This window comes from Bemisia tabaci, chromosome 6 (assembly GCF_918797505.1).
Source record: "Bemisia tabaci chromosome 6, PGI_BMITA_v3".
Lineage (NCBI taxonomy): Eukaryota > Metazoa > Arthropoda > Insecta > Hemiptera > Aleyrodidae > Bemisia > Bemisia tabaci.
Genome location: NC_092798.1, coordinates 18,103,295 through 18,125,178, shown reverse-complemented (window position 1 = coordinate 18,125,178; position 21,884 = coordinate 18,103,295). Strand labels below are relative to the sequence as shown.

Below are 21,884 nucleotides of genomic sequence, written 5' to 3'. Positions count from 1 at the left end.
GCATGGTTCGGGAGTTTGTGTGTGTGTGAGCGAGCGCACGGACGGAAAATTTTTTGGTGATACGAATGCCGTGTTGTTGTTGTCTTATCCTGTGGTGACATGCACCGTCTCGTTTCTGTCTAGTTTTCTCTCGAATTGAACAACGCAGTTGCTCATGAATTGTGATTTATTTTGACTTACTCGATGTAGTTGTGTTAATTTTACCCAGATATCATCGTGATTGGATTTCTGAAAAGAAATCGCCTGAAGTTGTTGTGATTTGTCTTTACTCTCGTCGGATCTTGTGGTGGCAAGTACGAGGTTAGATTGCTTTTCGGTGGAGCAAACTAAATTTGTGGTTTTGTGCACCCCTGAGAAGAACTGGATACATAATCCTGATGTAATTTTCTCCCTGTGCCCCTCATGTGATACTCCTCAGCAATGACTCAATCACATACTACACGAGACACTGTTATTCATCTAGTGGCCGGAGGGTAAGTTGTGAACCGCCTCATTCTCTCTCGTATGAAAATACTGCAACAACTGTTTTACTGTCAAAACCGCCTTCTTGGTTAATGTCAGGACGAACTTTAATGTACACCGCGTATTCAATGCAACTGAATAGTACCAGACGCAATCATTAGCGTTCACTTGATAATGAAATTAAGTCTTAAGCATGATGCTACTTACATTATTAGGTATCCCAAGCGAAATTTTGATATCTGACCCCTCCTCGATTTTGATATTGCCACCACTTACTAGTGGAGTGTATGCGTAACCTCTGTCCGTACTTAGATGTATGCTGTAAAACAGGAAGCAGATCCCAAAATTCTATCAAATCATCATTTGGTAGAATTTTGGAATCTCCTTTAATCTGTGACCTGTAGAAATCTCTCATCAACCCTCTCAAGTGGAGACCTAATTTTCCTGCTTGACGCAAGTTGGTCAAAAAGTGCCTCTCCGTCATTTAGAATTTTTCGTGGTACGTCGGAGGTGATGTTGAATTTCTTGTTTAAGCTATACTTCTAACATACCCATCGGAGGAAGTCTGCTTATAAGTACAAACAATTTTCAAGGGAAATTCACTATAAAATGTCGTAAACTCTACTGAGTTACAGAACTCGAGGAAGCATTGTATCTTAGGTCCGGGTAGTGAGTCCAAATGCTCTGCATCTTAGCAGACAAATCAGTCAGCGGAAGATATCAAGTCTAACGTTGTTGGGAAAGTCCCTTTACCTAGAACAGTGCTGATCTCATCAGGAAATGATAAATTGTAAACATGTAGCTGTACACTGGGAAACATTTCCTTGATAATAAGATGCAGTTTCAGATTTTGGTTATCTGGGCCTACAGAAACTAGTTTGTTCTTCATATAGGTATTTATTACTGCCCTGTAAGCAAATCCGTAAAAATTAGCCTGATTCTGTAGTAGAGTACAAACTCTCTCTCATATTGGTAACTGTTGAAGGAAGGGGTATATCAAGCTAGGTATTTATAGAACATAAGGATCAAATTACATAATGATTTGACCATTAAAAGCAACAGGTCAAAGTCCCCGAAGTTCATTTTTGTGGTCATTCATCTAATTGATGGAGCACAGTTAAATCAAAGGATTTCAGGTCAGGCTTTTATACCTACATCGATTTAGGTGCAAAGTTTCCACAATCTTGGGAGGTATTGAATATTTGATAGATAAATGAATAATTCTCACATGGAGTATTGGAAGAGGTTATGTCATTGTTTGGATCTGATGCAATACCATTGAAACCTTAGACGTATTTTGTTTGCCGCAACAATTGTTTCCTGCTACCGATTTTGTGTTATTTGCGTCACTTTTTCACAACCAATGAGAGCAAAGCAGCTAGAAGTGAGGTTAGAAACCTCGTAACAATTCTGCAACCTGCTCCGGAGCACGTTCCAAGTGTTTCGCATCAAAATGTTACGACAGCGTTGCCATGTTGTGCAAAAAAAATCCAATTAAATAAGCCACGCCCCCTCATTTCCGGTAACACTCAAACAAAATACGAATGTTACACACTGATGCGAAACAGTTTCGATTGTTACGCCAAACAAAATACGTCTCTTTACAACAGTTATATTGACATGGATTCAAACGATACCGTCAACATTTCTCATTACCACCAACTGAAATTAATTTACAGCCATCAAATATTTTATGCTTACCAATGAGAAAATTTTAAAAAATAAAAAAAAACCTGAAAACCTTTGAAAAATTTTCAGAGAAATTAAGTATGTCAGCTTGCACTGAAACAATGTAAACACTCAGTACTGAGCATAAACTATGATGTGAACCGATGATGTCGAGTATGAAAGAGAGGCATGACTTCAACGAACATTATTATGCCCCCTATAGTGAATATGTGTCATAAAGTATTTGGCCCTCTTTTCCATCTTAAGTAACTGCCTCTGTAACCTTTTTTGTTTTGTTTTTTTAGACCGATCCAATTTTTTTTTCCAATATTTGCCTTTTAAAATACCCTTCATTAGTTAGTTTAATGTTTAAAAAATTATGCCAACTCAGTGATGAACTCTTTGTACCAATCATTGAGAGTGAATACCATAGCCTCAAATCATCAGCAATCCAAATAACATGGCACTTTGACTTAATGTAATCCAAACAAAACATTTTTCTTTGCAGGATCGCAGGCACTGCAGGTGCCATTGTAACATGCCCTCTGGAAGTTGTTAAAACACGCCTGCAGTCATCACAAAGCGGGTTCCATATGTACAAAATGAATGTTCCTCCAATTGCTTCGACTGAAGGCGCCAAAAGCCAAGTAACCTGTAAAAGTATTATGTCCGATCAGCGTCGGAAGCTCAACACTATTAGTCCCAAACATTCAGCTCAATTATTTGCCTTGACACATTGTAGTGGAGTAAGCAGGAATGCAAATGTCAACAGTTCCGCTGGTTTAATTCAATGCATTAAGTAAGTGAATTTATTCTCCCTTTATTTTATTTCCTTAGTCTTCTCCACTAAATTGCTCAAAATTATTCCGTTTGACTTCCAAAGCAAAAGGAAGCCTGACTGTGGACATACCTACTGCTCTTTTACCACTCGTTTCTTTACAAAAAATATGAATTTCATGATGTTTTTAGTGAAAGTAACTAGTTCAATTAACATAAATAGGTAAGTCAAATTTTGAAGAAAAAGGGGTCGCAAAAAATCTGGTTGACACTGACTGACTATTTTTGGGAAAGCAGCACTCCTCTATGAATAATATGTTATTGAGAATGCCCTCATGCTATCACAGTCATTCTGAGGGAACCAAACCCCTCCCCCCCCCCCCATCTCTCTGAGCCCTTTTCTGAACTATGCAAACCCAGTGGCTGTTGCTGAAATCTTAGATCTATTTTACTTCCTGTTGACTTAATTTGCCATTGAATCCCTGACCAAAGCTGTAATTTCTATCAAATCCTTCTTGGCGTGGTTAGCACCCCCAGAACAAGTTCCCATGGGTCACCAGGCATTGTAATTACTTCAAGAGAATTGTTGACAACTGTTTACTTCTCTCAGCAATTGATATGGTTTAAATGATCACATGTGAATCAGTGTAGTAATGTAACTCAATGCCAATTTGGTAGAAATTGCAGCAAAGGCATAAAGGGAATAGCCACGTAAGCAACATCTTGCCTCACCTGTTTTTGTTGCACTTGAAAATTTAAAACTATCTCGGGTGAAGTGCAAGTGAAATGGAAGATTTTAGCTCATACTACCGTGCCAATTTCCCTCTCTCTCTCATTGAGTAAAGAGGATAATTGGAGGTAGGTGAGAAGCAAAACACACCGTATTCTTTGAATCAGTCAAAAGTGGATGATAAGTTAGAAGCGATTTGTATGGCCTAACATTTTGAAGAGACCCTTGAAGTAAAATTCAAGTATTACGCAAAGCACTTTTATAGTTCTTTGACCGGGGCCCCTCTTCCCCTGAGTGCGTTGTGTAATATTTAAATGACCAGTAAATTCTGCTTGAAAGATATTCTGGATCTTCTAGAACCCTCCCCAGCTCTTAAGACTTTGAAATTCGTTCTCTTTTTTAAGTGGGACGATTTTGATACATTTTTCTTGGAAAGTAGGATAAGTTTAAAAGACACCCACTACCTAAAATGACTTCTCTTCCCTCCAGCAGCTCATTGTAATCATACGTTCACCGTTTTGTCTGAGATGGTCTGAACACTACCATGAAGGCGAACACACTATGTAGATGGCCAAAGTGCGAAACCCTTGTAACTCCTTTGTGGTGTTTCAGAATATCTGCTCCTATTATTTTTATTTTTTGAGGAGGAACAACCCAACTTTAGTGAAACTTTTAGTGTGAAAGTTACACAGAATATGCTGCTAACATAGAGGAAAAATCAAGGAAGTTTTCAAGAAATTTCACTAACTAGCTTTCCACAGAAAAAGCAACCAGAAATGACATTAACTAGTTTTCCACGGAAAAAAAAAGTACGACAGGAAGTCTGCAACATCGTAAACGAAGATACGTCGTTTTGAACTTCGGTCATCGATATGCACCATGTTCTCCTCATGAAAGGTGTTCTGTATTTTCCAGAACCCTCTCAGTCCTTTCACGGCTTTGGAAATTTATTGTTCTCTCTTTAAGTGCAACAATCTCAATGAATTTTATCGAAAACTGGGAGAGTTTGAAAGCCTCCCCCCCCCCCCCCCCAATTTCGTTGAAACGACCGCCGCCGGTCCCTCCTGGAACTCAACGGAATCCTGTATGCGCCAAGGTCTCCGGAATCTTAGTACCTGTATATGGGAGAGTATTGCCATCTCAATCCTTTTATTACAGAAAAAGTGTGCCGCTCTCTGATTGGTTGGCTATCATGGAGCCCCAAAGTTGGACCAATGTAAACAAACCCCAGCCCCTCCGCTCCTAGTTCGGCCCAACGTAAACAAACAAGACGGCGTCAAAGTTCTACAAAGTTCTAGACATGTTTTTGGGTGTGATGGAAATTTTTTTAAATCCAACTTCTGAATTGAGTTCGGATCGAACTTGGATGAATATTTTTGCCGAAAATTAACCTTCGAGTGTGATAATCATTCATTTCTCAGCCGATAGCACGTTTTCCTCCGGGTCGGGTTTGTTTACATTGGGCCAACTTTGGAGCTCCATGATAGCCCAAAACTGACGAACCAATCGGAGAGCGGCACAGAGATGGCAATACTCTCCGTATACGGGTACTCTACTAGTGCCACGTAGAGTACCTATATTGAGAGAGGATGGCCACTGGGCCCCATGGAGAGGCTTAGGACCCAAAAATGGCGGTGCTTTGTTTTGGTTTTTGTGGATGGGAGGGGGGTCATTGCCAACTTTTGACGGTTATCACCAACCGCACTTGCTGCCAACCTTGCTACATCTAAGATAATTTTTCTAAAAAATTGCACACGATTAGCCTTAAAAATATGTAAATAAGTCGCAAAAGTGCATTTGGGTAAATTTCTCGTTACGATAAGCAAAGAAAACTACATTTTGAGTCATTTTGCATTACATTAATTTATGGCGTCCGCCATTTTTGGGTCCTAAGGGCTCCATTCAGCCTAAGATGGCTGAGCCAATCAGAGGTGGTAATAGCAGTGGCCATACTCTCTCAATATAGGTACTCTACCGTATACAGGTATTCTACTAGTGCCACGGTGTCCGAAACGGCCTAAGCGCCACCGTGAAGGCGACCCCGGTGGATGCACCGCGAGGGGCCCCTCCCGTGGCCGGAGTCAACAACTGCCGAAATGTGTGACAAACAAACAAAATAGAATGTAAACAGAGAGACCGTGGAGAGCGAGAGAAAACAAGCCCTCGTCTGGGAGTCGCGACCCATCATCGTCGAGGCGGCGCACGGTGGAGCGAAGCATAGGAATGCCCGGTCATCGCCTTGCTCCCCAACTTGTTTCGACTATTCCACTCGTTCCAATGGGCATTTCGTGATGAAACTTGGGCATCTTATGGTATTTTGATCGTAGAATTCATTTTTGACCTTACTTTACTTGATTTATTGACGGAAACACATAATTTTGGGGGTTCTTTTTAACTTTCAGTAGACACGTGAAAACATAAGTTACTCAAAGATAAATTTCACTCGTTCCTGTGGACATTTCGTGTTGAAACTTCGCAGGCTTGTGGTATTTTGATCGTAGAATTCATTTCTGACCTTACTTTTCTTGATATGTTAACGCAAACGCACGATTTTTGTGGGTTTTCAAACTTTCAGCGGAAACATAAAAAGATAAGTTGCTCAAAGATAAATTTTACTCATTCTTGTCGGAATTTCGTGTTGAAATTTGGTGCAATCATGGTATTTTGAACGTAGAATTCATTTTTGACATTAGAATTGTTTGTATGTTAACGTAATTACACTACTTTGGTTTTTTTTTTTTTTTTTTTTTTTTTTTTTTTAAACTTCAGGTAGAAATGTGAAAAGAAAAGTTACTCGAAGATAGAATTAACTCGTTCTGGTAAAAAATACGTGTTGAATCGTTGATGCACGATCATACTTTCATCTTAGAACCAATTTTTGAGCTTAATTTTGTTATTTTTTTCTCATGCATACGTGCTTTTGAAGGATTTATTCAATAATCGATCGGAATGCACAAAGAAAATTTACGCAGAGATTTTATCTGTTCCGATTGACAATTCATGTTGCAACTATTGATTTCCTGTGATATTTTCATTGAGGAAGCAATTTTTATCGATACTATGTGATCTCTCAATGTAATGAATGCTCATATTTCTATATCGATTATGAAAAAAATATGGTATTACCGTTACCTTCTACACTGAAAAAAAGAGATAGGGGTTTAGTCCCAACTGTTGGATGATATGGACAATTCCAATTAATTGTGGTGATACCCCAATTCATTGTGGTAATACCCCGATTAATTGTGGTAGTACCCTCTTTCATCAAGATCGACACCGCTATCTTCATGAAGATCTGAAATCAAAAGCTCGCGGTGGATGTCCTAAGGATCGAGAACTTTTGATTTCTTCTTATTTGAGGAATTATATCTAAACAAACAGAAAACACGGAACACGGAACAACACGAAACACGGAAAATTAAAGATCAACACTAACAACGAGATTAAATTGCACGGTAAATCGGTCCATCTCATATCACGAATCACGATATCTCAGAATCAGCTGGGACACTTCCAACGCTTTGTAAAGGATTTTATATATACCACGCCTGAAGCGCCAAGCGCTTCGGGAGGTTGGGCTGCGAAGTGGTCAGGGGATGTAACCCCTTCTATGATGAATAATTCATTCAAAGGTATTGATAGAACATTCAACATTTTTATTTTCTCCTTAAAATGCCAAACAATCATATAAGATAAAAGCAAAAACAGCTCTGTTTCCCCGCCTCGATCGCGAGTTCGCGAACCTATCAAATGATGAATTTTGGCCAAAAAATGGGCAAAAGTAAGGTCAAAATTGAATTCTACGATGAAAATACTGTAAGTACATCAAGTTTTAAAATGAAAATCCGACTGAGTGTATTAAGACGCCAAGATAATCAAGTAAGATGTAGAGAAACAGCGAATTCCGCCCTCACTTTTTCGGACAAAAATCGATGTAACTCTCAAAGCGGCAGCTGGCGGCAGCCAAATACGACGGATTCCTCATCCTGGGGGATCACTGGAACACGCCTTATGCATGATTGGACGGCGAAATGCGGCGAAATTTTTAAAAGTCTATTCAAACATTTATTTTCTTATTTTCGGAAGGGTCATCTTTGATCAGACATTACAACGTATACAATTGAGTAAATTTAACTTTTTAATAGTGAAATATGTTCTTCATACACTCTAGAATAAGATCCAAGCATTCATATTTGTGTCAATTATCGTCACTCGAAGAGGCAGGTATGGAAACCGACCTTAGAAAACAGAGCAAAATCGGCCGTTACAGAAAATGTCAACTTCAGGAGTCCAGGGAGCAAAAGCATTTGAAAAAATCATCAAACCAACACTAGATTCATATAATATGGATCCTTAGGAACACATTCCATCACATCTTTATGCAAAACATGAGAACACCCCATGTCCGAGGTTTTACCCATTTCGTCCCACTGTGCGGCGGAACCGCACTAATTTCCGCCGCCGATGCCTAGCCGTGAAATAAAGCGCTTCTTAAAATAGAATAGTATAATATGTGTATTAATGCATCCGAGCCGAGCCCGAGGTCCCCCCGCGAGGCCGCACAAGGGTTCCAAACCGCAAGAGAGATCGGACATGGAAGTTTTGCAAATGGAGATGTTGCATGTGTGAGGGATTTGCGATTTGAATGTTGCCTATTATGCAAAAGTTCGCGAGAAACACGATGGTGCCACTGGTTTCCTCTGAAATCATCTCCCAAGCTCAAGAAAAGCTCTCAACTTGAGGCCAAAATGGAGGGGCTATCCCACCCTGCTAATGCCCACTGCTAAATGTATTTGCTCCCTATCTTTGCATGGAGAGTTTGTTTTGATGTAGAGGTGGACTCTCAGGGTAGGGTGGGATATCCCCTCCATTTTGGCCTCACTTTGAGAGCTTTTTTTGAGCTTGGGAGTTGATTTCAGAGAAAACCAGTGGCACCATCGTGTTTCTCGCGAACTTTTACATAAGAATCAATGGTCAAATCGCAAATCCCTCACACATGCAACATCTCCATTTTCATGTTTATTTCGTCCTATTTTAAATTTTTAAGGAGCGATTCTGAAAGAAATTTGATGAATGAACCGTTTTTAAACTTCTACCTTTTTATATCAACGAATATATAAGCTTTTGAAGTTTCAACATCATGGTCCGACCTTTTCGACGGACTCGGTCCACTGTACGTCGCGTTGCGTCTTCATCTTCATTCCGATCTCCGAGGCGACTGAGGCCGCCGACCGCGACTTATCATCGTCCGAGAATAGGCTCCATTCAAAGGCTATGTGTCGGTCACTTCATGGCTCTTTTTTACTCGCATGCATGAGCGGCATCTCGGTGCAGTGACGATACTCAAGAGTTGGCAACGCTGTTTTTCCTCCATTTAAATGTACGTGAAACAATCGATTCTTAGTGAGACCTGAAATCGATATTTTTAATGAATGGAGATGTTGCATGTATGAGGAATTGGCGATTTGACCGTTGATTCTTATGTGAAAGTTCGCGAGAAACACGATGGCGCTGCTGGTTTTCTCTGAAATCATCTCCCAAGCTCAAAAAAAGCTCTCAAAGTGAGGCCAAAATGGAGGGGATATCCCACCCTACTCTGAGAGTCCACCTCTACATCAAGACAAACTCTCCATGCAAAGATAGGGAGCAAATACATTAGCAGTGATGCCGTGTTTTCAGTTTTGGAGTCCCCAAATAAAGTGGCAACCCTGCTAATGTATTTGCTCCATATCTTTGCATGGAGAGTTTGTTTTGATGTAGAGGTGGACTCTCAGAGTAGGGTGGGATATCCCCTCCATTTTGGCCTCACTTTGAGAGCTTTTTTTGAGCTTGGGAGATGATTTCAGAGAAAACCAGTGGCACCATCGTGTTTCTCGCGAACTTTTACATAAGAATCAATGGTCAAATCGCAAATCCCTCACGTCTGCAACATCTCCATTACCCCTGTCTCGGCTCCGATCGTTATAAAGTCGCTAAAAAAAGTACCCTTTTAGCGGTTGCTCACTATGCATCCTGTATCCTGCTGCTGTGCGATAAACCAAAGTTTGCAGGAACCACGCACACTATGAAACAGCGGCAGCCTAACTGAGGGTTTATTTGGACTCCCTACGACTTCGAGTAAAAGGCACGCGTAGTGAGAAGCGTCCTGCTAGGAGTTAAGCGTTTAGAACCACACAAGATTTGTTTCCTACTCCCAACTCTGGCTGTAAGGCCATTCTTCAGGTTCAAAGGGCGCATCGATGTCTATTCTATTCCTCTCATTGGCTAGCGATAGAAATTTAAGTGATGCAGGGGTGTGAAAACTTCCCGCGCCATTAAATCTATTCTAGCCCTCTCATTGGCTAGCGATGGAAGTTTGAGTGATGCAAGGGTGTAGAAACTTCCCGCGCTTTTACGAGACCGAGATTGGGTGGCTGCTCGCGTGGAATATAAGAAAGTTTTAAAAATTGGAAAGACCACCTCGTAGTAGCGTCGAAATCGTTCTTCGAAAACAGCCATCAAATTTCCGTGTTTTACCTAGAATCGCGAAGAAATTCGCGTGTCCCTCGCAAAATCGTGGCAATTCGTGGATGAAGAGCAAATAAAAGGTATAATACTTTTCATGGGAAACAATTGTACATGTGACGTAGAAAACCCTCGACAACTAACTACCGCCACCATACGCTTTGCGTTGTGCGTTAAAAAACCAGAGCTCCTGCAATTTTTTGTGTGTGCAACACGGATATCCCGAGAACACGAATAGTTGCATCCAGGCTTAGCCATTGAATAAGCCGGATCGCCTTAAATTTTTCCCGCTTGTGGTAAAAAAATATGTCTCTCATTCCACTCGTATGTCGTTGTTGCACGAAAGTAGGGCGATTTTAGTTACGATCTCGATCGTGATAAAAGACGCAAAGACCCAGGTCTTGAGTCTTGACCCAAACCATGAATCTTAGATCTTCTCACTTAGAAAGCGACTGAGCAAATTTTTCACAGTAACGTATGCACCAGCACCATCGGCATCGTAGTAAATAAAGTCATTCGCCCACGCCGTGTTTTTCGAACGGCGATAGCTTTGTTATTATTGGACCCAGAAACTCGGCGTTTGGACTTTTCCCATTTTTTTCTCGTCTATAAGACTCGACTATCAAAACAGAATTATAAAGCCAGCGCAGCTGCCGATGGTTAAAGAAAACTGCCGTGACGTAGCCTCTGAATTCAATAGGAGATGAACAAAATACACGTGTAGAATGACAGATGTCCCGACCTCAAGTTTTCATGTCTAACTGTAATAGAGCATTCGACGTTGAAGAATTGGTGTCATCCAGCATTAGAGTGTTTTTTTTCTTTTTTTTTCTTCTTTTTTTTTAATTCCTTGACTTCATAAGTAATGCACGTGGAACAGCCAGTTCGATGAGGCAGATTATCTGATCGAAAGGTCCAAAGAGAATGAAATGAGATTATGCACTAGCGCTGTGGATGACGTCAACCATTATGTTTTTTGAAGCTATCGATGTCGTCCCTCAAATCGAAGGAAGATATTTCCACTAACTATAGCCGAGAGAACGAAGCGGAAGTTTTTTTCGGATCAATCAGAGAATTTTGGTGGGTTCTTGTTTTCGACTCGCAATGACTTGAAAGTTCTCTCTCTCGATCAATTTATAATCGCCGATATTGAAACATCATCGTCCGTTCATCAAATATTTTTTAGACTAAAAGTCGTGCCGAACGTGAAAGAAGAAACGTGCCGTGTGAATTTTCGTGAAAAGTGAAGATTACTCTCAAGAGTCTAAATTTTCCAACTGACATCAACACTTTATCTCAACCAAACAATGATATTAAGCAACGCGATATCAGGCGCACACATTTAAGGATCTCACGCCAATAACAGAAAAAAAAAATCGAGGTTCTATGTTATAAGAAAAAAGTCTATCGATAGATAATTGTTTGGCTATTTTCGGGTTGGGTACCTAGGGTGGTTTCGATAAGCGTGGACTGAAATCTATTTACGTCATCGAGAGATAGCTTCGCGTGATCCCCTTATCGGAGCAAGTTTATGTGATGGATTAAATATTGGCTGTACTTGAGTTGCCTTCACCCATTCCAAAATATGCTTCGATGAAGGGGATCACGTGATGCAATCGATGACATCCAAACTTCGTTTTATACCTATAAGTCAACCCCGATCGGAAGTGAAATTAGGCCTTGACCGAGGTTTTTAGCTCATTAAAAGTCTTGTTTATTCTCAAAAATACTCGAGTAGGTGGCTCGTTGGAATTGCATCCAGTAGGAAAATCATATCCAAATGGACGTATTTCTATCAAACGGAACTATGTGTATTGTGACGTGAGCCCTGTTATGCATTTATTCTTATGGGTCTCAGGGCTCATGTCGTAATGCACCTCGTTCCGTTTGGCAGAAATCCGTCCAAATAAAAAGCGGAACCCCCAAAGCTTAGCCCATGACGATCAGTGAAACGTAATCGACAACATTGAATTGGTGTCGTTTGGGGGTAGGAAAAAAACGTCGACTTTATGAACGGCACTTAAGTTAGTAATGTAACGTTACGTTACTGATTTAGAACCACCACGACAAGACAAGAGAAGTTTAAGACATTATCCTGGAGCGTCGAACAACCTAAATCGGTCCCTGCCGATTGAAATAGAAGGTCAAGCCCTGTCGCTAATTTGAAACGGCAAACGTTTATAACAGTCCTCGGTAAAACCGATCTTAGTCCACAATAACTCCGAATCAATTCATTGATAGGTACATATCGATTCAGAATTGCCGGTGGTCTGGAAAACCAGGGAAAGTTAAGGAATTTCTGACATCTATGAATCACTACTAAAACATATTACTGATCTTCCAACTGTTTACCCTTTGTGGTATAATTTTTAAGGCTTAATTTTCATCTTGTAATTAGATACTGAACTCGATAATTTGATTAAATTTCCATAATTTAATCTTTGAGCAAGGAAATGTTGTCCAGATTTTAGCGAAACCCTGGTAAAAATTGGCGATAGGGGCTGCATTTCAAAATACCATAGGAGTTCTTAAAGCCGACTAAAGAAGGCTATTAAAAATCATATAGCTGGCTGTAGAAAGCGGAGCGAATCACATAGCCGGGCTATACGAAGCTATAAACAAGTATACAGTCGGACTAGAGTTCCTATCGCCGGGCTTTACACTTTATCGTTATTGGCTATAAAAGGCTATAAGAAATTGTGTAGAAGTGCGTGTACTTTGGAAATCATTAAGTTTGATACGGAACTACCTTGATATTTACAAAACACACATCATATTTTCCTTTAAAACATATTTTTTTTTCATCAATTAAAATGAGAGTTATCCATACAGAGTGTGCAAACATTTCAAAATCATGAGTTGAAAAACGCTGACTCCGCAAGATTAAATATTAGAGCCTAACACAAAGCGGAGCGGCGACGCACTGGCGCCTACAAACCTTACAGGGATACTTCACGCATTGCGGAATGCGTGAAGTATCCCTGTTAGGTTTGTAGGCGCTAATACGCGTTTCGCGCTCTCTGCCCGCCCGCCGCGCCGCAGCATGCCACGGCGTCTGAAGCAACTATTTCACGCCAGAGGTATTGCATAGTATCATAAGAAATTGAAGGCGCTCCAACATATTAAGAATGACAGGCATCCTTCAAAAGTACGGAACAGTCCTCTCAAAATAAATCAAGATACTGCGGCACAAAATTAGAGCGGTGGTCCAAAAACTAACTAAGTCCTAGTATCCGCATTTAGTAACGTTTACCATAAACTTTATCGTCTGGCTGTTGCTTAGTCGCCATCGGCCATAAAAGGCTAAAAGAAATTGTACAGCCGGCTGCAGAAGCTATTGGAAATCTTGCAGCCGGCTTATTAGGTCTATGGTATTTTGGAACACAGATTCTACTGCCAATTTTTACCAGGGAAATCAGCGCACTTCAAAAAAGTAGGTGGACATTTTATTCGAAGATCAGGGAAAGTCAGAAAGTTGGAATATTTCCGAGTCAAGAAAAAGCAAAAATAGTCTGGGAAAAATCAGGGAAAGTCGGGGAATTTGAAGAATCAGAAATCATGGCAACTCTGTATCGTACCACGAAGAAATGTTGTACAATTTTTTGGACGAAAAATATATTTAAATGTCACCCAAACCGTAGCTCTAATGACTTGAAGTTCGCGCCTAAATAATCATAATTTCAAGAGAATCATCCAGATTTCTAATCCGCCTTGTTCTGAGCACGAAATGCTAGCTCATGATGCAACCTTTCGCTCTTAGTTAGCACAGAATTGAACTGAACTGCTCGCAACTATATTTGGAGGACAACATAATGAATTTTCCGTCAAAATCACGTAATTCGAATAATAATATTAATAATAATAATAATAATAATAATAATAATAATAATAATAATAATAATAATAATAATAATACCTTTTTATTGTAATTTTGCACCGAGGCTAACAAAACGTCAACTTAGAAACTACTTACACAAGTTAACTACAACAATGTACATAATTATAGATAGAAAATGGCTTGAGGCTACTATGAGGCTAAATATTCATTAATGTCATAGATCCCAAGCTGCCCTGAATATCTGTGAAGCTTTACCTTAAAATTGATTTCTCCTTTTCCCTCAAATTGAATTTCGGACAAAAACCGCTCCACCGAAAAATTTTGCCTCCGCGTGGACTAAGGCTCCGTTTCCTGTAGACGGACTCATTTGAATATTCCGTGCTAATTTTTTTTGAGAGAGTGATCAGCCGGTCGGTCATTGGCCTCCGACGAGGCGAAAGCTTTTCTAACCTCTCGCCCCCCTTTTTCACGGAGTGGTCTCTGCGGGGGAGGCCGGCTCCTGGTCCCCTCGCTTTTCGCCGACGGTAGCTCGTTCATCGCTCCCCCTCGCATGTGACTGACTTGCGTGACAGAGATTAAGATAGTAGCTAAGTTTGTGTCAAGGTCAAACTTAGTAAACAACTTAAATGCTTTCTGCATTCTCGTCCCGGCGCAGCGCACACTGGCGCGGTTACGAGGCTACTGCGCCGTCATAACCGAAAGGAGGGGGGTCAATAGGGGGGACAACGAGGGAACACGGGGGGAACCGGCGCGACGGCACCCAACGAGCTGGGCCCAGTGCCGCCGCCACGCCGGTACGAATGCCTCGCCCCTCGCACCTTTTTAGTTATAAAAAAACGATGACGGGAACATGTCTCTTAACAGGCTTGGCTGGGATTTTTTTTTTTTTTTTTTTTTTTTTTTTTTGTAGCTAATTTACATGGCTAGAAGATGATACAATATTGAAAAGAAGAGGCCTGACCTAAGGGAGGATAACTCCTATTGTTTCATTCTATGTAACCTTCTCATTTCTGAGGAGTTATCAAGAAGGGCTATAGCCTCACTATTGGGGTGGCGGTGTAGCCGTTCCTCATATCTTAACGAGAGTTTGAAACATGTTTCTTACCAGGCTTGGCTGGGGTTGCAAGTGGGAACTACGGAACTCTCGCTGGTTTCAACCATTTCACCCTGGTATCTGACTCTTACTTAACCCTGTACTTGATACTGAAAATACATTAGCAATGCTAGAAGAGATCAGTAACATCTAGCACTGATCTTAATTGAAATCGGCTGTGTTGTAGGACTTTTAGGGTGAATCAACCGACTATATTTACCAAGGTTGTCGTGGGCATGTCTTGGCCACCTGCTGGTTTTTTCACCAGTTTTAAGCTTTTTTGCCGATCTCAGGGATCAATGTAAACAAAGCTGACCTAGAGATAGATTTACTTTCGAGGGGAAAAAATGAATGATACTCAAGAAAAGAATGTTATTCTCGGCGAAAACATCTATCAAAGTTTATTTAGAGCTTATCTCGGGCGTTGGAAACCAAAAAATTCTTATCACGTCTATGACTTCGTCGTCATCATGTTTATATCAGTACTTATTAAGAGCTCTATGAAACGGAGAAAGTGGCGCAACGAATCAACTAGAGAGAGAGGCAACCTCCACCTCCTCCGCTCTTGATTTTATCAGTTTCCTCTAATTTTTAGACTCGGTTAGTGAAGCAAAATTTAAAAAAGAATAATAATAATAAAAAGAAATTTAAAAAAGTTTAAGATGAACGAATGTAGACTTTTTTTTGAGATGTCAAAATTGTATTGTAATTCATTAGTGTTCGAAAATGCCCCCCCCCCCCCCCCCCCCCCCCAGATACGGATTGAGGTCCTTTCAGATAAGTCAATTTCAAAAGTTTAAATTGTTCTCAACCGCGCGGTTGCACCGAGATGGTGGACATACCCTGAATCGAAAATTGTGGTGACTAATTTTTTTGTTTTTTTGGCTATATGAGTTTTTCCTCCTGATTAGCACTTTCTGATGGTTAGCCTCTTTGCAGAAACACAGCAAGTTATAAAAATTTACCAACATTTGGTGAAACGCAGCCTTAAAAACTTACCAACATTTGGTGCAGCGCGTCGTGTTGACCTTTTCCCGAAAACTTAGCGCGCCGCAGAAAATTGCAGAGGCCCCGGCAAATTTCACTTCTGTAACGGTAATGGTCTAACTATTCTGCCATGCCAAGGAAAAACGCTGTATGATTATTGGCGAGAGTTGTCAAATTTCCTCGTTTAAAATATGTATTTTCGAGTAATGTTACTTATATTTTTCCTTGAAATTTTCAGGCATTTGAGATCAAAATGCGAAAAAAATGTCTGAAAAATTGTAAGAATAATATTCACAATTTTCCCAGTAAATTCGTCTTTCATGGAAGGTAATCTGGCAAGGCTAAAATTTCGTAAGGCGTTCTTCCTTAGCACGGCAGTGTCAGAACCGGGGAAGAAAAGAAAAGAATAGACATAAGTCACATTAGTCTAAATGCATCAATCATCAGTTGGATTGCATTTTGCAAAAATGAACCAGGAGCATTGCAATGTTGCTATGATCGTGCAGCTTCTTTTGTTTTGGAAGAAAAACCTGATTATCCATAAACAGTTTCTTCTTACTCGATAAAAACTGTAAAATTGGGACAAAAATTCTCGTGTAAATTTCACATTTTTTCAGGATTTCAATAGTCATATTGCAATGAGTGAAGTTGCACAATCTTAACAACATTGCGATGCTCTTGGTTCCTTTTTTCAAAATGCTATCCAGTTGGTCCATCGGTTAAATATCTGCTGAATGGTTGCAATTTTAGGTTGTGACATTCGTCTACTCTTTTCTTTCCCCAGTTCTAGTTTGAATATTTTCGGGCAAAGACTTGAAGCCAAAGACATAAAGACGGAGCACTAAAAGCAAAAAATGAAGCTTCTAGAGCTTCTTTTCAATCACCTCTACTATTGGCTAGAGGATTGGCGGCGAAATCGGGACTAGTTTGAATTCAAATGTAGGGCGGGAACTGATAAATAAAATTGCGGAAACAAAGTATTTTAGGTTGATTTTTGCCCAAATTCAGGTACACACTCATATTTTTTTAACTTTAGGTTAGTTTCAGTCCGTCGTCGACCGATTAATTTCATTTGGGAGTAACGTTGATCTAGAACTGTAACGGCCTGTTTGAACCTGCAGAACCACCATGAGCAGAAGAAAAACTAACTTTATCTGAGATTACTGCCTGTTACCGAGCAAAAGTAGGTGTATTATATTAGGACGCAGACCGAACTTTCTTAGTATATTCGTTTTAGGAATTTAAAATACGTTTCAAAGAAGAAATGTGCAAAAATCAAGAGGACAAGTTCAAATCAAATTTCCGTTTGCCGCCATGGATTCCCGCGCTCATTTACACACTCACACAAGCGCGCAGCGCCGAACCTAGCTTCACTTTTTCCCCGTGCTTTTAGATACGAGCGCTCCGTCTTTATGTCTTTGCTTGAAGCCCACAACGGCGCTTCGTAACCTCTCCTAGATCTCCGTACTGAACCAAAACAAACATCTGTGCCAAAGATCCGAATCGTATCGGGTTCAGCGTCGTCGTTGCGCTTTTGCGAACATCGAGCGGTGCATCCGGCATCCGGTGCAATTAGCCGCAGCGAGAGTAAATCTTTTAAAATTGAGATCCTCCTCGTAACCGCCCGTGACGATCTCAGAAACCGATGTAAACAAACATTATTATTGATTAATTAAGTGGCTCCCGCCGCCCACAAACGTGCGCGCCTAAATCCGCTGCCAGCGGATAAGTTGATTAAAACTGCTCCGCTCATTCGTAAGTCGAAATTGGCTTGTATGTATGTTTATGCAAATTTAGGCATTTTTCGGTAAAAGGGCGTAATACACTTCCAATGCTGCTAAGATTGTGCAACGTAGTTTTGTAGTTGTAAGTCGTAGAGAGAAGAAGGAGGTGTTTGCATCTTGAGGATTGTTTACCCCGTGACGTAGGTTGGTACAGCATGGCAAGCAAAGTCGGAATTCGAAGTATGAAAAACGGACCATTACGTCCGATTTTCTCACTTAAATCAACTCATTATATAATTTCAAACACTTTATGACAAACTTACACACACTGACAACAACAATAACTACTTACAACTTTCTGACCCTTTACGAATGACTTTCTTCGATAAAATACACCATTTCCTAAAAAAAATCGATGATAAAAGTCGTCCGTACCGACCTAGGTCATCTAAAAAATCCAAGATGCCCGAAATGCCAATTCTCCTTTTCTTTCTCCATGGTTGCAAGTAACTTAGCCGACAGTTCTGCCATGAATTTTTCCCTGAATCTTCTTCAAGTTTTTTCTCACTATTGTAAGGAAGTATGTCGACTGTGAATGAATTTCATCTACCGCAAACTCCATAAAAATTTCACAACCTCAGCAGCATTGAAAACCTTATACGCCCTTTTACCGAAAAAGTCCTCAGTTCTTGATTTCGGTAAGCCGAATCAGGAATCTGAAATTCAATTGAAAGTATTACCCTTAATTAAAATAATTCTCAACTCGAAATTTTGATCATCCTGCCACATTGAGTGAGGAAACAGAATCAGCATACAAACACGGGTTGTTTACAAGTCTGGAAAATCAGAAGAGAATTTCATCAGGTCTGGGAAAAACCTGGGTATTACATGAAAAAAAAAACTGGAAATTTCAATTAAATCTTTTTTGAAATCATAAGAAATATGAACGCTGTCCAATCAATCAAGCTGACATCTTAATCAGCGGGTCGATTGTTGAATCGTTATCGAAAGACCTTGATCGATAAAAAGCATTGCCGAGATAGGGATTTATCGATCGAGTTCTTTCGATAACGATTCAACAATCGACCCGCTGGTTCGGAACTCAATGCTCTGAGTTACACTTCGTATACATGGTGAAAAGCGGAATACTGTCGTAATGAAAATCAGTAATAGGTAGATTACTTCATCGGCATAATAGACAACGCTGGAATTAAGTCACGCTGTAAGAGAAACGAACAAAGCTCCCTTAATTAGTGTCGAACTCAAAGGAGACGAACACAATACAAAATTCATCTTAATTCCTGGATGCAACTATTCGAGCTCCATGGATGTCCGTGTTGCCTACGCACGAAACGGAAGGCGTTTTGATTGTCCGGGCCCTCACCACCTCATCCGCGGCTTGGCGTAAACTATCACTGCGAGGATCTAAAATGGCAGAGTGCTTTCAATTCTTCGGTTTTTGTTATCACGCCAGAATAATTAGTCTTGAGGTAATTCGATGGACACCATATTTTGTGTCAGAATGGCATGCGATGTATCGCATCTATTGGTTCCATTTTTTCAGCCACTCGTCATTTTTCTCCAATGTTGAGATCGCAATTCTGTTGTCAGGAGACTAAAGCACTCACCAATTTTAACAAAGAAATTCAACGTAATAAAGGCGTGGTTTTTTCAGAGAGAAAATATCGCATTCGAGTGCAGTTTCGATATCAGTATCGAATGCGATGTTTTCTCTCTAAGAAAAACACGCCTTTATTACGTTGAATTTCTTTGTTAAAATTGGTAAGTGAGTGCTTTAGTCTCCTGACAACAGAATTGCGTTCTCAAAATTGGAGGAAAATGACGAGTAGCTGAACAAATGGAACCAATTGATGCGATATATCGCATGCCGTTCTGACACAAAACATGGCGTCCATCGAATCACCCTAAGAACAGTCTCTCATCAGTTTCCTCAGTCTTACATGCTAGGAGAACTCGAATGATTTTCCGGACGAGCCCTCCTCTCCCCCCCCCCCCCCCCCCCTCCCTACCCAGTTCTCATTAGTTTCATTCGCGAGCCTTAATGCATTCCATGCTGGATCGCACGTAAGCTGTCTTATCTTCTCGGAGTCCGACTTATCAAAACTTGCCGAATTTTGTACTACCGGCCAGCCGAAACGAACTATGAAAGTTATTTTTTACATCTCATGGTTAATGGAGATTCGGTTCGGCCACTTCAGCTCACGTTGGTCTGAGGAGGGTTCCAAGTTTTCGCAGGGTAGCCTCAGTCAAGAAAAACTTGGAAACAGGGAAAAGTCCGGAAACGAGAAAATGACCCTATAAAATGCCCAGCTTTGACTTTTTGTGGCCAACAGCATAGTGTTCGAAACTCACATTTAAGTTTTAGGAGCCATGTGGCGCATCAAGCCCGATTTTTAGGCGCCATTGAAGATTTTTTAGGGGCCAAATTGACTTTTTGCCTATCTATTACGGCGCATTTGGTGAAAAGTTAGACGCAAGATGTTTTCGTAACATAACAGAACTAGTAAGTAGCTGTAACTTGGGGAAGACAAAAGCACTAAGGATGAAATCGTGGAAGAATAGAAAAAGCTTTCACTTGTAGTGCTGAAAATTTCGAATAATCTCCTGATATGAAAATTCAGATTTTTAGGGGGCAATTTTTAGGGGCCTCGTTGGCGCAGAGCCTTCAATTTTTAGGCGCCATGGCCGATTTTTTAGGCGCATTTGGCGCGTTGGCGCCTGTGAGTTTCAAACACTGGCCAACAAGAACCTCCCCCCCCCCCCTCCTGTGATGGCTTTAAATATCCCGAAAAATTGTGTAAAAAGGATGCCTCTTTTTGTGCTAGTTTTACCTATTTTGCTTCAAATCTTACCCGTGTAAATAGTTATGTTACTAGGAAAATTTTTAAAAAATCTAAAAGCACTTATTTCTCGGTGGCGTGGCGACGCGTGGCGTGCTTTGCGATATACCGGTTGCTCTACCATTTAAACCTATGGAAAATGGTCTATGAACAGGGTATTTGCAATTAACGAACACCTTACCAATCGATTCTTAAACATTGATAATCGATCATTTACACCTCGCCACCGTCAGAGGCGGATCCAACAGTTTGGCAACACCGGTTTCCTCCAATGAAACCAATGTTAAATAATCGGTTTTTGTAGGAGCACCTGGCCATTCCAAGAATCGATACATTTCTATAGGTTTTAATGAAGAAAATGCAACGTTGCCAATTTGCTCGATCCGCCAATGGCCACCGTTATTTCTCCCTCTTCTGTTTCCCTCCTATATTTGCCGCGCCTTAGGTTGCTTAGCCTGTTAAATTCGAACATGCCGAAAAGCTCAGGAAAAATTGCATATTCGAAAATAGCGGATTTTTTGTATCGTATCCCACAGTTTTAGCTTGTCCTCTCGACAAATCGAAAAATCCCGAAAGAATCACTTATATACTACGTTGTGTAAAAATCAGGTGATTTTCATCAAATCAGTCGGAAAAACTCCGGAAAAGTCTGTCCATTCCAGTGTCTGTTCCAATCTTTCACCACGCCCTACTTCCCTCCCAGCTGAATCGACAAAATAACTCAGGCTGTATAATATATGTATCTCCTCTTGCTCTCTGTCGGAGGAGAACATTCCTATGGAGCGGAAAAATGTTGTTCCCCTCGCCCCCTCCCCCCACAGCTAACATGGTTGGTTTTTACTCTCCACAGCTCCCGCCACACAGGAGGGCGCCCGTGAAATGTGAATTGAACGGATTTACATGATCTGACGAGAGGGTTCAGTCATTGCGGAGAGGGTCATGGCGTTAGTCCGGTTCCAGAGAGGTTAGTTCATCGCCAGCCGTTTCCATTCCATTCAATCTTCATCAATGGGTCTGTTGCACTGGTCACAGAATCGCGTTTTGAAGCTTGATTCTTGTAGATTAGCTACAAATACTGAGATCCGTCCAAACAGCAGCTTTCTACGTTCAATATTAACGGAGATACCGCGCTTTGAAAAAGTGGGTTTTTGACGTCATCCATCGCGATAGTGACACCCTTGGTTACCTCCACCGTAGTTTCATCAGTCAAAGGTTGTCACAACCACGGTGGATAACGTTA

The 21,884-nt window shown here is 40.7% G+C and overlaps 1 protein-coding gene across 2 annotated transcripts in view; it reads left to right on the top strand.

Annotated features, from left to right (window-relative positions):
* The window catches only part of Rim2 (replication in mitochondria 2), a 37,201-nt gene continuing 15,317 nt past the window's right edge, over positions 1 to 21,884 (top strand). Inside the window, exons 1-2 of one of the 2 annotated variants that reach the window (XM_072301318.1) lie at positions 1 to 473; positions 2,639 to 2,929. In XM_072301318.1, the coding sequence (XP_072157419.1) occupies positions 421 to 473; positions 2,639 to 2,929 (344 nt within the window). In that variant the 5' untranslated portion in view covers positions 1 to 420. The remainder of the gene's footprint in view (positions 474 to 2,638; positions 2,930 to 21,884) is intronic. The other variant, XM_019057637.2, reaches the window with a different exon arrangement.